General features: G+C 40.6%; 1 protein-coding gene across 8 annotated transcripts in view; it reads right to left on the reverse strand.

Annotated features, from left to right (window-relative positions):
- Positions 1 to 4,430: 4,430 nt before the first annotated feature.
- LOC124530820 (muscleblind-like protein 3) overlaps positions 4,431 to 15,307 on the reverse strand; it is a 104,024-nt gene continuing 93,147 nt past the window's right edge. For 2 of the 8 annotated variants that reach the window (XM_047105137.1, XM_047105136.1), the window contains 5 exons: positions 14,779 to 14,862; positions 14,129 to 14,308; positions 12,602 to 12,691; positions 12,378 to 12,419; positions 11,362 to 12,285 (listed from right to left, as the gene is read on the reverse strand). In XM_047105137.1, the coding sequence (XP_046961093.1) occupies positions 11,659 to 12,285; positions 12,378 to 12,419; positions 12,602 to 12,691; positions 14,129 to 14,308; positions 14,779 to 14,862 (1,023 nt within the window). In that variant the 3' untranslated portion in view covers positions 11,362 to 11,658. Of the gene's footprint in view, positions 6,934 to 7,575; positions 7,661 to 10,820; positions 10,874 to 11,361; positions 12,286 to 12,377; positions 12,420 to 12,601; positions 12,692 to 12,898; positions 13,184 to 14,128; positions 14,309 to 14,778; positions 14,863 to 15,307 lie in introns of those variants that run through there. The other 6 variants (XM_047105141.1, XR_006966483.1, XM_047105138.1 and 3 more) reach the window with 6 other exon arrangements.

Consider the following 15,307-nt stretch of genomic DNA (forward strand, 5'->3'; position numbering starts at 1 on the left):
TTTTTTGAAATGTAGTATATATCAAAGATGGTGCTTCAATTTATTTTAAAGTCTTCATTATGAGAGTTAAATAAATGTTAAGTACATATAATATAGCTGAAAGTTTAGTATCATTTATTTCAAAATTATAAAATATTGACCTAAACTTTCAAATTTTTACCCCATTAGTGTTTTAAAAAAGGAATCCAAAAAATATTTCAAAAACCCTTTATGTGTGGAGTACAAAAGCATTGAATACAGAGTGAAAAAGAGTGGAGAGCGCAAGAGAATACTTAAGTAATACGTATTTATGTACGTATTTATTGTCGATTTTTCGTTTTACTGTTCGTACTGTAAGTTGTAGTGTTCGATCGTTAGACATATTTAATTATATCTTGAGGAATTTTGGTCGCTTTTGGTATTTTTCTGTTTACAATCCACTCGTGAGGCAAACCGATCTCGGCAATAAGAAAGAAAATGTAATCAATTCTTTGTATATTTCCTTCATAAAATTAGTATCTTCATTGTTTGTTGACCATATTTATTATTTATGCAGATTTTCATGACTCTGGTGTGGATAATAGTTTTTTAGTATAACGAAAAAAGTCAGTATTGCTGTTCCAGTGACACTAGCGTATTTGAAGAATTTAATATATCGAATGACTTTTTTTTATTTTGTCTTGTCACAATATTTAACATTTTATAAAAATATTGTTGTAATAGCGAAAGCAGTCTATCACTTATTTATGAAATGTGTCATTCTTGTACTGGATCACAAAATAGTATATTGTTACATTACATGTAAATGCGGAATGTCTTGGTAATTATTGTGTCTTAAGTACAAGTACTTAAGACACAATAATTACCAAGACAACATTATTGAGTTGCATTAGAAGAATACCTAGTTAATATCTATCGAATTAATTAAACTGAACCGTAATGAATATAAACTTAAATAAACAAATTGACACATAATAATTTAAAAAAAAAAAAACTGTAATTAGTAGTGTAGTTTTCATTAGCTTTTTAATTTTGTTCTCGTCTGTAATTCGATGTCGAATCGAGACTACTCTATAAATGTAATTAATTTAAATATCTAGGTACAGTTTTTAAAAATATACATTAAGTAGAGCGTAAAATTTAATGATTCGTGTTTATATTCAGACTAGGTGTAGTTTTGAAAGCAGCATATTTTGCTCCTGTTAATTCTAACAGAGGTCCAACCTAACCAGTGGCGTAAATAGGGCGGTGCCACCGGTGCCTAGGCACAGGGCCTAGACTCTCTGGGGGCGCAAGAATAGACAGACTAGGCAGGACTATTGTTTTTTTGTTTTGCTCTTGTTAAGATTCCGCCGAGACCCTAGTACTCGATTCCAATACAAACGTACTTACATGCTAGTATCATTAAAAATATACATTGCGCTCATTTTTTGGCAGCGCAGGAGCGTATTTGTGTTTATCGATAATGGGCAACGCATTTGCACTAGTGAACCTGCGTTTAAGTTTTTAACCGACTTCAAAAAAAGAGGAGGTTATCAATTAGTCGAAATCTTTTTTTTTTAATGTATGTTCCCCGATTTCTCGAAGACGCGTGGACCGATTTTAAAAATGCTTTTTTTGTCTGAAAGGAGGCACCTTCTAGTTGGTCCCATATTAATTAGAATAGGTTTGATGATGTGATTCTGGAGGAATCAAGGGGAACACTCATATTTTATAGGCATATGTACCTACCGTGTTTTACATATTTTCTGAAGTTATATTGGCATTTGCTTCTGGCAATCATAATATTATACTGCTGAGCTGATGATGGAAGGTGTAAATCCTCAATTACTAGGAGTTAGGAAATAGTTCTTTGAACATTACTATATGGATTTATACTCCTTTTCGTAGCTTTTATGAAGAGAAGTAGAGGTTTACTAAACATTTCTTTTGTTATGTTATTGTTTGGTATATCATGCTCCAGATATAAGTTTTATTGAAATAGGTTCATTGCTATTTAAAAAAATCAACAAATAACCATTTGTTACAAAAAGACTTTTAATTTCTATTTTGAGAAAATAACACTAAAAAGAGTAAAATAAAATATTTTAAAAAAAAAATAACACCGACTTCAAAGTGATAACTTTAAACACGTATTATTGAAGTCGGACGATTTTGAGTGAAAAACAAAATGTAGAAATATTTACATACGATCGGCCGATTTCAATAATACGTGTTTAAATCAAATTATTTTATGATTTTTTAGTTAATATTTTGAAGTCGGTGTTATTTTTTTAAAAAAATATTTTATAGTAAGTGAGACAGCAAAGGGTCTGTTTAAATAGGGCGCAGTTATAGAAGCTCGCACAGGGCGCAGACAAGGCTATTTACGGCTCTGAACCTAACTAAAGATTCAATTGTTAATTAAATAAATTAAATATTGCGGGTTCAAACCCAGGCAGGCACCGCTGATTCATGTGCTTAATTTGTCTTTAAAATTCATCTCGTGCTCAGCGGTGAAGGAAAACAACGTAAGGAAACCTGCATGTGACAAATTTCATAGAAATTCTGCCACATGTGTATTCCACCAACCCACATTGGAACAGCGTGGTGGAATAAGTTCCAAACCTTCTCCTCAAGCGGAGAGGAGGCGTTTAGCCCAGCAGTGGGAATTTACAGGCTGTTGTTGTTGTTGTTATACTCTATAACACTTTATAGGAAAATAATTGAGCACCATTCACTGCACGTTTTGGGAACGTCTTTGGGTCTACGTCTCATACCAGTTTGATTTTTGTCTAAACATGTCAAGACTTTGTAGGTTACGAGTAAATTTATGAAAGAAGAACTCCCCAGTAAAAGTTATAATATAAATATAGTTGTTTCTTTATTATTTTCTATGAGTAGCTTATATTTGTAACATTTAATAGGTAAGTGAAGTATTACTGCGCCTCCTCGGACGACTCCAATTGTTGTTTCGATGAATTAAGATTGGACATGTTTGCACCACGCCTGTTCTATAATAATAGTATCCTACGCAGATAGTTAGTCATACTAAAGAATGGTCATCATTCAGAATGATCTCATGTTTTGGTTATTATATATTTTAATATTTGGTATATGTAATTTGAGTTCTATGCGGCGTTGACAACTTACCATCTGATCATTGTATCCATTGGAATGGTTATCAGTCTATATAAAAATGATATCTAGTAGTATTTTCTACTATTGCAAGTTGACATCCCTGGCAAGAAAAATTGATTATAAAGAATCTCTATGATTAATTAATTAGTATTGTTATTGACACCTTTGATAAAACATTAAGTAAGACCTTACACATACTCTGATTTCTTTTGCAAGAACATTCAGATAAGATAGAACTACGTGATAATATATAAGATGATCTACGTATATGTAATTCAAATTACTTCTAGTTATATTCTTAATTACAACAAGATTTCCGCAGAGACAGCGAATAGTGTTATTGTATTTAAATCTATTGAATATTTGGCCAGTACTTTGAATGGTTCTGTAATTGTAACAGTGAATCCTACGTAGTATGTAGACTTCATCAGATTAAGACTATCGATAATCTTAGGTTCTATAAGTATTATATGCATTTCGATTATTTCGACATATAAGATATACCAGCATCCTATAAATATTTGTTTTTCGAGATCTTTGAAAGATTAGGTTCTGGTAGAAAACTTTATGCAGTAGATTAGCTATGCGGATAAAAGTTCCGTGGCGACGTATCACTTAGAATTGGTAGTATAGAAAATATGATCTAGCTTAATACCACTTTATTTTTTATATTAAAAAGACCCCCCTCACCTAAGGGGTCCTCTGGTGCGCTGCACCACCTTACCCTGTGATAGCTACGCCACTGACATAATGTTGAAATACGACTTCAAGACTTCTATACATGTCTGCCTTTCTCTAAATTAGCTATATAACTCTTAAATAACTCTAAGATGGAAAAATTGAACCTTGGCCAGTAAGGCCGGATTATAAGTTATCCTAAGTGCTAAGGACTTAGAAGTGAGACATTGCTTAAGCAAATCTGTATTGTCTTAGTATGAATTGCGAGTATTTCTGTGTAAATAGAAAACTACAATTTCACTATAGTCTTAAATTAATTCCAATCAGTGTGATACTGACATATTCTTTTATGATGTTAGGTAAGTAAGTGCTAATAATAAGTTAAATATCTTTATTACATATTTTAATGAAACGTATAACTAATTCTATGATACACTATGTGCTTTAATTTCATATATATAAAGCAACCATTTGGGTATATAAGTTAATAACACATATATTCGAATCGCAAATCATAATTCGATGGTTTTTCCTTGTATATGACGAAGAGTAAGTTTATATAATACTAGCGGCTGCTCGCGACATCACACATGCGCCCATATTGTTACATTCGATCAACAGTGCAGATTAAGGTAAGGAAATAAATAACCACGTGACATATTCAGTTGTTTATTATCTATAATGTACTCAAAATTGATCCGAAGATCACATCACATAGTAATTTCATAAATAATATTACAATGTCATGTACTTTCTGTGATTGCTCGTGAATAAAAAAATGTTCACAATATTATCAATACTTTGTTCACTGGACCGGTTCACCTTTAGTAGACTGTACTACTACATAATAACATACCAACGTTAGGTATCGAAGAACTTACAGTGTACTTGATGAGAGATATAATTATAATCAATAATTATTGTGTTGCAGTTCATTTTTTTGTTAATATATTTACAGTTTTACATTTTTTTTTTGTGATTTACAAATAAATTCTTGAATATTTAATTAATTAGGTCTTCATTATTCCATTTGGATTTACAATAACAGTACTTTATAGTTAAAAATATCACAAAATGAAATATATTATGTGTAAGACACACGCAACATTAAAAATACAACAAAAAGAAAAATATAAAATCCACTAGAAACCTTGGGCCAGAAGAGTCCCTTCTAAAGAGGAAGGATACTTTCGATGTTCAATATTATAACGGCAATTTGATACCATAATAATTATTATCACACTAATTAATTATAAAAGTAATCGATTGTCTTACAATAAATGCGTCAGATCATAAAATTTTGATAATAAAAATTAAAGGTAACAAATAATCAATGAAACGATAAATTTTAACACAAACAAAAAAGACAACTTATGTATTTAAGTCATATAGTGCCGTATTGATAAAAGCGAACTGTCCGCCAGCCGGCGGCTCGGACGATTATAACAACCAACGCAAACAAAACGCAACCTGCCCTGACGAGTTTAACTCCTCCTCCGCTATTCATCTTTTATCGATATGGCATTTCACTTACGATATACGACAATAAATATAACGCACTTACACATTAATCACTTCTTTAATTCCGACGCTAGGAATTATTTCATAATATATACCTAAAAATATAATCACGGCACAAGTATCCCTCCGACTAAATTACTAACGTAGTGTCACTTTATCAGGATTTAGAATCAAATATGTATTATGTATCTTAAATATTTCATTATTAATATATCATTATCAAAATATCCACTAAATGGGAGGAATAAATCAAATTATTAATATTTTTATTCTAACATTAATCGCATGACTGATCAACAAAAAGGATATGGACTAGGAATAATATCAGGCAGCGGGCTCCTCGCCCGGAGGCGCCCCCTGCCTCTATCCGCATATCACCTCTACATATATACGACGAGATAAATTTGATCAAAAGTTAATACTGTTCATGTCGAAAACAATACAGGGGAGCTATTTCAGTTATCTGGACTCGTTGACGGGTCGATCGGACTCGATCGTCGGTCGCTATTTGTGCTTCGATAGACAGGGATCGATCGGAAAAACAATGATTATCTAGCAAAATCTATCTGGAATAAAAGCCAACGTTCTATCCTATAATTTAGGTAAATAGCATGGAAGTATGCCTTCTTCGTTTTAATATTGTCCGACAACGTTCATTGTATTTCGATTTGTTAGTCCACTACCACTCTACGAGTGTCGTGATCTATCCTAAGTGGGGGAGGACGCGGGACGCGCGCACTGTGTCGCACTGCGTCAACGTATCGGTGCCGAAGGAGAGAAGCGGCTACACTATTGGTGTTTCATCATCGATCATCTTAATCTACTCTAGTGTAAAACTTGTCATCTATAAAAACATAATTTTACAACATAATAAAAAAATAACATAATTCTCACAAAAATGCTCACAGTAGGAGTGGGGTGGTGCAACTTTTGACTCCGGCCTCGGCCGTCGGCAGAAGCTGCGGCCGACGCGCGCGCCGGCCTAACAATACCTCGCTTATATACAACAAATCTCACACGGCCGACAGGCGGCCGCGCCGATCTTTACAGGAACTCATATCGTATCTTAAAAAAATAATATACAATAGTAATAAAACATTTGAAACCTCACTAACTACTATTCGACGATCTCGGTACGACCTCGATAAATCATTCAAACGGCTCCGGCGTCTCGAATTCTATTCATATCACAATCGCATGACCGTGCCTGAGAATCATATCCCGCTACTTATGTACACACTCTTTCCCGAAGTCAAACACGAGCGAGCGGCGGGGGCGCGCCGGCAACGCGGCGCTCCTCCGCCGCCCGCGCTAACCGATTCACTAAAACATCATCACCTCCGCCGCGGGAGCGACAGTACCAGCCGATAAAAACCTGCCTTTCCCGAGTGTGTCAGAGGCGCGATCGATATGGATAACGAGGGGCGCGGGCAACGTGCGGTGTGGGAGTGGGTGTGGGGTGAGGGCGTGGGAGGGAGAAGGGCGGCGTGCGGGTGGGGGCATGTTAGGGGGGGCGCAGCGCGGGCGGCAGCTGCACGGGGATGTGGTAGTAGCGGCAGGCGGCGCGGCGGCACGTGCCGGCGGCGGCGTCGCGGCACACCACCACGCGGCACCCCACCACCTGCAGCCCGCACCCTGCAGCACCACGCCAGTTATGAGTACAACGTACGGATACCACATCACCTTCGATAATCGATCGTCCAAGTTACATACTTTACAATAACATTTTGGTGTGTTATCCAAATTTATTTGACTTTTTACATTGTATACTGATATTAGTGAAACTACATCAACTACTGTTATTTTTTAAGTAAACTGATATCTTGAATAATATAATAAATATCATGAGAATATTAATAACAACAATGAGTATAGAATGGTTCAATGAATTCTAACTGAGTTCATCTAAAACAGCTACTATTATTCTATTTCTCATTTATACAACAACAACAGGCTAGTGATCAACAGATAGGTTTCTCTACACGACTACTTTCAAAAAGACTATTCTAGTACAAATAATCTATAAGAACTCGTATCGCTCTTTAAACGCTAACCTACGTATTAGTGACAGATCATGCAAAGGGATGGATATCTGCAGGAATTTGGAATATAATATTCATGCAGGTTTTTAAGAAAATTTGATAACTTCATATTTTACAATACTGTGGAAATTTTCAATAGGTACATAGTAATTAATAATTTAATCAAAGATAAAGAAAATGAAGTTACACAATTTGTTACAAACAAAGAAATAACAATGTTACGTCGTTGTCATACCTTCACGAATATGAACGAATCTGCAGGTAGGTCTCGTACATCCTTGTCGATTAAAATCTTGGCACACCGGGAGGGTGTCCAGTAACTGAAAAGTGTAAAAATTATTCATAAGTATTCATTTATGGTTAGGTGTACATTCAAACAGTTTTGCCACAATATTAGTACGAAAAATTAATTAAGAATCGACAAAGTTTTATTATGTTTCCAGTTTGTAAAATTTTTGGTCACAAAGCCATTTCTCGTCTGAGCTACCATTCTTCAGCTCCACTGTTGCATACGAATTTCAACCATATGTTGTAATCATGAAACAATATATTGCAATATGTGTAATATTGTATTAGAATTCAATTTTCATAACATTTGAAAGTCATCGGGTGATAATTTGATCATATCCCGTAAATATATATCCAATATTGCGCTCAAACTGTTTGAATGACAATAGCTAAATCGTCTACTTCATAAACAGTCAAAAATATTGAAAATAATTCAAAGAATGTATTAGAGAAAGCTACATTTTCTTGTAGAGTAATATTTGTACGATATATGTGAAATATCTGACGGTTTATGAATTTCAATTATGTTAATAGTGTTAATGCTATCTCTATCACTTTATGAACATTCATACATCTGACACTGAAAAGTATCCTCATTGCACAGCCGTCTGAAAAAAACGCCGAAGTAGTTTTTGTAATATCAAAGAGCAAAGGCACCGGGATCTACCTATTGATATTTGATATGCGACTATACCATATTGTACTCATATTGACCCTCTAATGAATTAAACAAATGCGTGTGTAGTTTCTCAATCGCTACGGTATTATTGAAATAACAAAAATAAGACACACGGAAGGCGAAATTGCTCGAAATCAAATCTTGTTGCTGCTTTAATATTACAATAACCTTACAAGATTTGTTGCACAATATGATTGTACCTTCCAAGCATTCTTTGATCAAGTGGCGCGCTGACAGTGTGTCACTTTTATATTGTAATATCCGTTATCGAAAGAACTGTACACAGGGAATACACTACGAGCCCGGAGGCGCTGTCTCGTTGTCAATAAGTTCCGTAACCGTCAGAGTAGTGTTAAAGTACGCTGCACTATGCAAGTAGGTATGAATATATAATATCTAAATGGCATGCAGAACGCTTGAAATATAATCATTATTGCGCAGCCAATCTTATTTAAGCGTGACTATATTTTACAAAAAAGCTAAAGCATGATGCTAGACAATTTGTACCAGGGCGAGGGCGTTCTATAGGTTCTGTAGCGTCCAAAGTGTACCCATAAAAACCAACGGTCGCTATAAAAAAAAGCTTAAATAGGCTGTGTGGGGATATTTGCGAAATGTGTCTGCGTCGGCTGTGGTGAGTCCATCGCTAGTTCTCAGTAGTGGAACCGAGGACAGTCATGCTGATCGGTAACGATAGGTAGGCATGGTTATATGTAAAAAGACAAATTAAATTTATACCTTTAGCTTACATGACAGTTCTGGACGTGACATGTTAGTGGTAGTACAAACTGCAACATAATGACCATTAGAGAGTGCGGTTACTGTACGACAAACAAAAGAAAACCAAGTATATTAATTACGTCTACGGTGAGTACTTCAAGTAAGCATCAGAGAGGCTTCAACAAGTCTTAAGCGAGGAACTGAAGCCGCAACGGCGAAGCACTTTAAGCATTGAATAAGAAAACTCAAAGTGGTTAATTGGCCCGAGCACAAAGGAAATACACAAACTACGTCTCCAGGCGGACGCTCATTACGTCGATGTTAAACAAGCACGGACCTCACTTTGACTTCTCCTATCTCACCACCTTCATTTCAATTACCAACTACGCATTAAATTACATTTACTTATAAAGCATTCAGCTCGATATTAGTGAAAAATAACCCCCTTTTGTAGTTGATAGTTGACTCTGTTGGAGGTGAACTTCTGCCAAGGAGTTGACGTTGTTCCGACATCATCACGGTCGGCAATAATTTATACTGTAGCCGATTAATTAAATTTAATGTAATATTTCATAAGAGATATATTGTTATTTCGTCAACTCTTTGAGAGAAAATAAATATTTGGCTTCGTTATGTATTTATTAATAAAACATTACCTTTACTGAAATAACCGCAGTTTTGCAAAGTTTTTATTTCAACATGAATTTGACTTGAATTAATCGCTCTTGTTATTTCATTGAATAAATACGTAAGTAAGTTACCATAAAGCGGTGTTTCAGTATAGGCCACAAACAGGAAATCACTTATATTGAGGATATTAAAGTAAGCTGATTATATCTTACCGGGTGTAAGCAAGGCAATACTGTAGAGTGACTTCTTCCACATTTGAAAGCAAGTATGTTTCACTATACAAAAACTAAAAATCATCAAGAGGTAAGTTGTAGCATCAACTGTTCAATACAATAACTGATACAGATACAGTTACAGCACAATGACTAAATGATGGATGTGACGATGACATTCATACGTATGCTCTGCTTCACAAGCAATGCCATCAGTTCAGATGTGTCGTTAATTATTAGCACAGAGAGTTCCAAGTAATCTGTGTCTAAATTATTAAGAAAACTTGGCGGTTATGCAAAGGTAGCTTCGAAGAATAAACACACGTTCCCACCGGCCGCTAAGCATTACAGGAAGATTCTTTCAATGTTTGTTTTTGTGTCCTTCGCTGTGATGTGTCAAGTCGACACGAAGCTTTACCAAGCGTACCTCGACCTTGTTACAGCGGCCCAAACAATAGGACGGCGTGATGTTTAGTTCGCTATCATCAAGCGCTTAGTCTACTTTTAATCACCTAAAGCATAACTAAATGTTACTACGGAAGCGAACTTACGAAGCAAGCTCATAGGAAGTGTTGACTGTTGAATATATTTGCAAATTAAATAGAATCCAGTTAACAGTAAATGTGATTATCGATCGATTAGTTCGATATCATTATATATTTTTGCTTGTATGAATTGTTTTGATATGAAATGTTTTCGACTGATAAAAGTAAAGGTTATAGGCCAAGGAGCAGGTAGAGGTGATATGCGAGTTAGGTTAGAGCGAACACACTTGAGCCCGTGATCGAAAGAGCAGGAGTGCAGTAAAGCCGCCGAAAACCTAGAGGAGTGCCGACTTGAAAGTGTCAGGAGCCAATTCAGGGTTAATAAGCGCCATGCTCACAAATCGCTCGGTTACGGGGGGCGGTCTAGCGTAGCGTTGCGGGGCAAGCGGCACGCGGCACTCGTTACCTGTCCGCGCTCGTCCGTGTACTCCACATAGGGAGCGTTGGGCGGCGCGCAGCCTGTCCGTCCCGAAACAAAAAGCGACAAAAGATTGCAATGCGGACGACAGCCGAAGCGGTCATTCGGAAGGCATGTAACAGAAAGCGTTAAAAATAAATAGAAAGAAGTGCGACTTAAAAGAAAACGCTAGAGCGACGCTCGTCAGCTCCGCAGCTCTAATGATGAACACGCCGGCACACTTAGCACACACGGGAGCACTAGAATAATGAGTATAATACCTGATGAGCCAAACGTATATAGGGGTGGTGGGTTCTATCCATGCGAAAATTAGAAGGCGGCTGTGTTAGGTGCGGGCTCGCTGCTGCAAGCCGGTAACCACTAGGTACTGGGTCGACACAATGGCCAAAGCGCACCCGTGCGGAGCTCCTCCGAGAACAAGCGTGTACGTAGCGGGAAACGGGATCGACGGACCAAGCGCTCAACTCTCAGTACGACGATACTCACGATAAACGACGATCGACAAGAGGTAATAAAAAACGTACAGTCATGCATTTCAAGCGTTATTATTACCGGGATCGTAGATACGAGAAATATACACGCATAAGATAAAACGGTAAGTGAGTAGATACATAATAGAATAGATATTATAGCGTAAAACTACCTAGACATCCGCGAGACGGAAACCGTTCGCTTCGTCCTTACAATAATACAATACAAATGTGACAACACGCCTAGCGCTAATACCCCGACAGGCCGGGGCCACACTCGATCGCACACGTACGAGTCTCTACGCGGAGACCCCGCGCCCCGCGCCCCTCCGGCCGCGGCCCGCCCGCGCACTCTCTTAGGTCGTCTTCATTTTTTTGTAGGGGTTGACCGCGGCAGCCGCAGCCGCAGCCGCCGCGGCCGCCGACGGCGGCGTGGGCGGCGGCATCGCGTACATGTACGGCTGCTGGTAGAAGGCGGGCATGTGCATGGGCGGCCCGGGCCAGCCCGGCCTCATCATCAGCGGAGCGCGCATGAGCCCCGGCATGGCGGCGCGGGCCTTGAACGCTTGCTGCGTGTAGGCTGCGGCCGCGTGCGCCATGGCGGACTGTTGTGCAGCGAGTGCAAGAGCGGCCGCGTAGTTCTTGTGTGCGACCTCCTTCGCCACGGCGGCGGGGTCGGGCGCGGAAGCGTCGCCGCTGGGCGCGGGTGGCGACGCGGACTGCACGGGCGCGGACTGCGCTTGTTGCGCGGGCGGTGGCGCGGGCTGCGGGGGCGGCGCGGGCTGGGGAGCGCTCGTGGCTCCCGACACCGCCGTAACCGCGGCCGGCGGGGCGGACGAGGCGGGCGCGGGGTACTCACATGACACGGGCACGAATGGCTGCTGAAGCTGCATCAGTTGTTGATACGTAGTCGCCGGCTGGTACACGGGAACTCCGGCTTTATCCGCGGCGGGTCGCTTATACGGCACCACTCCGGGAAAGGCCTGGAATGATAGACGGTAGGATTGAGTGATCTCTGTCGGCTTGTCACCCGTTGTCTCTGTATAGTCCAACTCGTAGCCGTGGCGATACTTACGAAGTTATCGTAATAGAAGGATCCGACGCTTTTCATGTCCATCTGAAAAGAGAAACAAGACGGTTGAGCGGGGTTCTATGGGTTCGTGGGCAGGGGTATGAGGGCGGCGCGGCACGGGCGGGCGGGGGCGTCCAGTCCGCGTCGCGCCGCCCGGGAGGGGCCGCGGGGAGCGTGCGGGCGGGAGCGGGTGGGGGAGGAGAAGCGTGCAAAGCTGGCGGCTGTACCGGTGGCGGCTCGAGCTCGGCGGGCGCCGGACGTTTCTTGCCCGGCTCCGAAGTCGCGCTCGCTGCCGGCTGCTGCGATGCGGCGGCCGTCTACGTGAAGCCAAGCGTCGCAGGACGGGACAGAAACAATAACGATGTAATAGATGCACAGAATACACCTAAAGCTTGGCATAAGGTGATATTATGCGATAGATAAAAAAAATTAAAAGTGAAGCGTGAGTGCGACGGAAGCGTGACGCGGAACGACACCGCGGCGAACTGAACAGAACAAGCTCTGCGAAACATAAGCGGCGTCGCGGCGAGCGAGACCAAGCGGAAGAAGATAAGCGAGCGCGAGCGAGCGAGGCGAGAGCGTGCAGCCTGGTGGCGTACCGCGCCGCGCGCCTGCGCCTTAAGGTGCGCCTGCAGGTGCAGGGGAGGGTGGAAATAGCGGCAGGGGTCGCGGACGCAGCGGCCCTTGACTGCGTCCATGCACACCGTGACACAGCCGTCGTCGTGGGCGACCACGGGCGGCGGCGGGTGTGCGAAGCGACACTCGGACTCGGCGCGCTTGCACGCGCCGCGCTGGAACTCCCGGCACACCTGCACCACCACACACCAGCCATGTCGCCGCTCGCGCCCCGCGCTCCCGTGGGCGTACGCGCGCCTCTCTACCCGTCTACGTCGTACCGACTGTCTACCGTTCTACGCGAACTTCTTTTGAGATCTTATTACATTTTGATCCGAACCGTGCTTGTAATGAAAATCGATTGGTGAGACTAAACGATCTAATGAAAATGCCGAATTTGAGTTTATTTTTTAGTTATGTTTAATATGAAAATAGTATGTCAGCTGTAAAATATCTACTGATTGTATTTTTGTAAGTTAATGTATGTGAGAGGAATCAAAATTCACCCGACGCCGCTTTTTTTGTTTTAATTTGTAAAGTTTACGCTATAAAAATATTAACGCATCCGTCGCATATCTATCGTTTTTTTGTTTTTTTTTTTATGTGAAACTAATTACTTTATTAAAGGTTATGCAATTAAACTGGCACCACTACAATGTAGGCACAAAAATATCGTAAAAGTTTTTACTTAAGGCAAGGAGGCGGCAGCTTTATTTGTGAAATATGATATTCTATATTTTCGTTTCTACCAGTGACAGTAACGTATGTGTGTGTTTCATATTTTAGAGAAAGCGTGGCAATGTTGCCGACATCGCGCCAACAGTGTAGACCCTTCACCGGGGAGAGAGTGAAGCGAGTGATGCTCGCAAAGCGAACGCGCAGACGTATTGAGCCAGTGCGCCCACGCACCACAGACACACGGGGACAGGTATAGGCTGCATCGCCTTAACTTTGCTTAGGAAACCGACACAGTATTATTTAGAAAACAAAATTAGCTGCCAATTTCTAATAAAAAAAATATTTACTGACTTTATTTAATGAACATTTGTGTCGGTCCCCGAAATATGTAGCAACATCAGGAAGCGCTACTCAGGGGTTAAGGATATCAGAGATTCAAACCGGCAACGTAATGTTCTTACCTCGAGACGGTCAGTGCGCGGCAATTTCTGCTGCAGCACTGGTTGCTGCATGACGCCCAGCGGCGAGGCCGCCGCGGCGGCCGGGTCGTGCCCGAGCACCGCGGGTACCAACTGAGGCGCATAATACTGGGCATATGTCGACCCTACGCCTGGCACACCCGATAAGTACGGCGACGTTGCCTAAGATAAACACATTAAATTAGTCAAACGTTGATTGTATTTTAACCTTTTCATATTTTGTTTGTTAGTGCAATTGATCCCAAGATAAGTATACTAATTAAATCCAAAAAGCCTTAGGAACCTTAATTAAAGCACAAAAAAGAATATATATTTATATATGCATAGGTAAGTACTATAGTATTAGTTTAAGTAAAGTTAGCAGATTTAAGCTTTGGCATGCTTTATTAGAGTATTTAATGTCGAAGAATCAAAAAGCATACGATTTGTCCAGTAAGCTACCTCCACCGGCCAAAGGAAGAGGAGTCAGGTTAGGAAATATACTTTTGTTACAGTAAACGAAAGTGCTAGACTAACATAATAAAATATATAAACTAAGTAAAAGGTAATCGGGACAGCATTGAGGGGGGCTAGGCGATTGGTACGATCGGTGCGAAGGGCCGGCAGCGACGTGGCGTCGGTAGTCTGGTTACCTGCGGAGCGAGCAAGGCGAGACTGATCGGATCCAGCGCGGCGAGGTGGCTCGCAGCCGCTCCCGCTCCGCTCACGCCGCCCACCTCAACACAAAACATCACAACACGCTACTTATCGTGCGAGGAACAGCCCGCGCCCGTCCTTCGCCCCTCGACGTCACTCCGCGCACTAGCTCAACCAGCTTTACTACTCAAGCGCAGCCGTTGCATATGAACCAACTAAAAGCTCCTGAAGGAGAACATAGAGGCGGTGGTGCGAGGAGAGACCCCGAGGAGATCGGGCCGTAACGTTAGCAATAGTGTGAATAGTGAGGGAATATATTTCAGTGATTTAATTTGCATTACCGCTTATACCCAGTTCATACAAATGTGAGTAAGTTTGGAGAATAGACATGCCACTTAAGGAACGAATAAAATTATACAATACAAACATGCTTAAGCGGTAAAGAGCGATCGGCCATCGGCGAAATATTTAAATTGTTCCTGTCATTGAATACATTATACTCTTAAGAAGATATCATATATCACT

Source organism: Vanessa cardui, chromosome 7 (genome assembly GCF_905220365.1).
Source record: "Vanessa cardui chromosome 7, ilVanCard2.1, whole genome shotgun sequence".
Classification (NCBI taxonomy): Eukaryota; Metazoa; Arthropoda; class Insecta; order Lepidoptera; family Nymphalidae; genus Vanessa; species Vanessa cardui.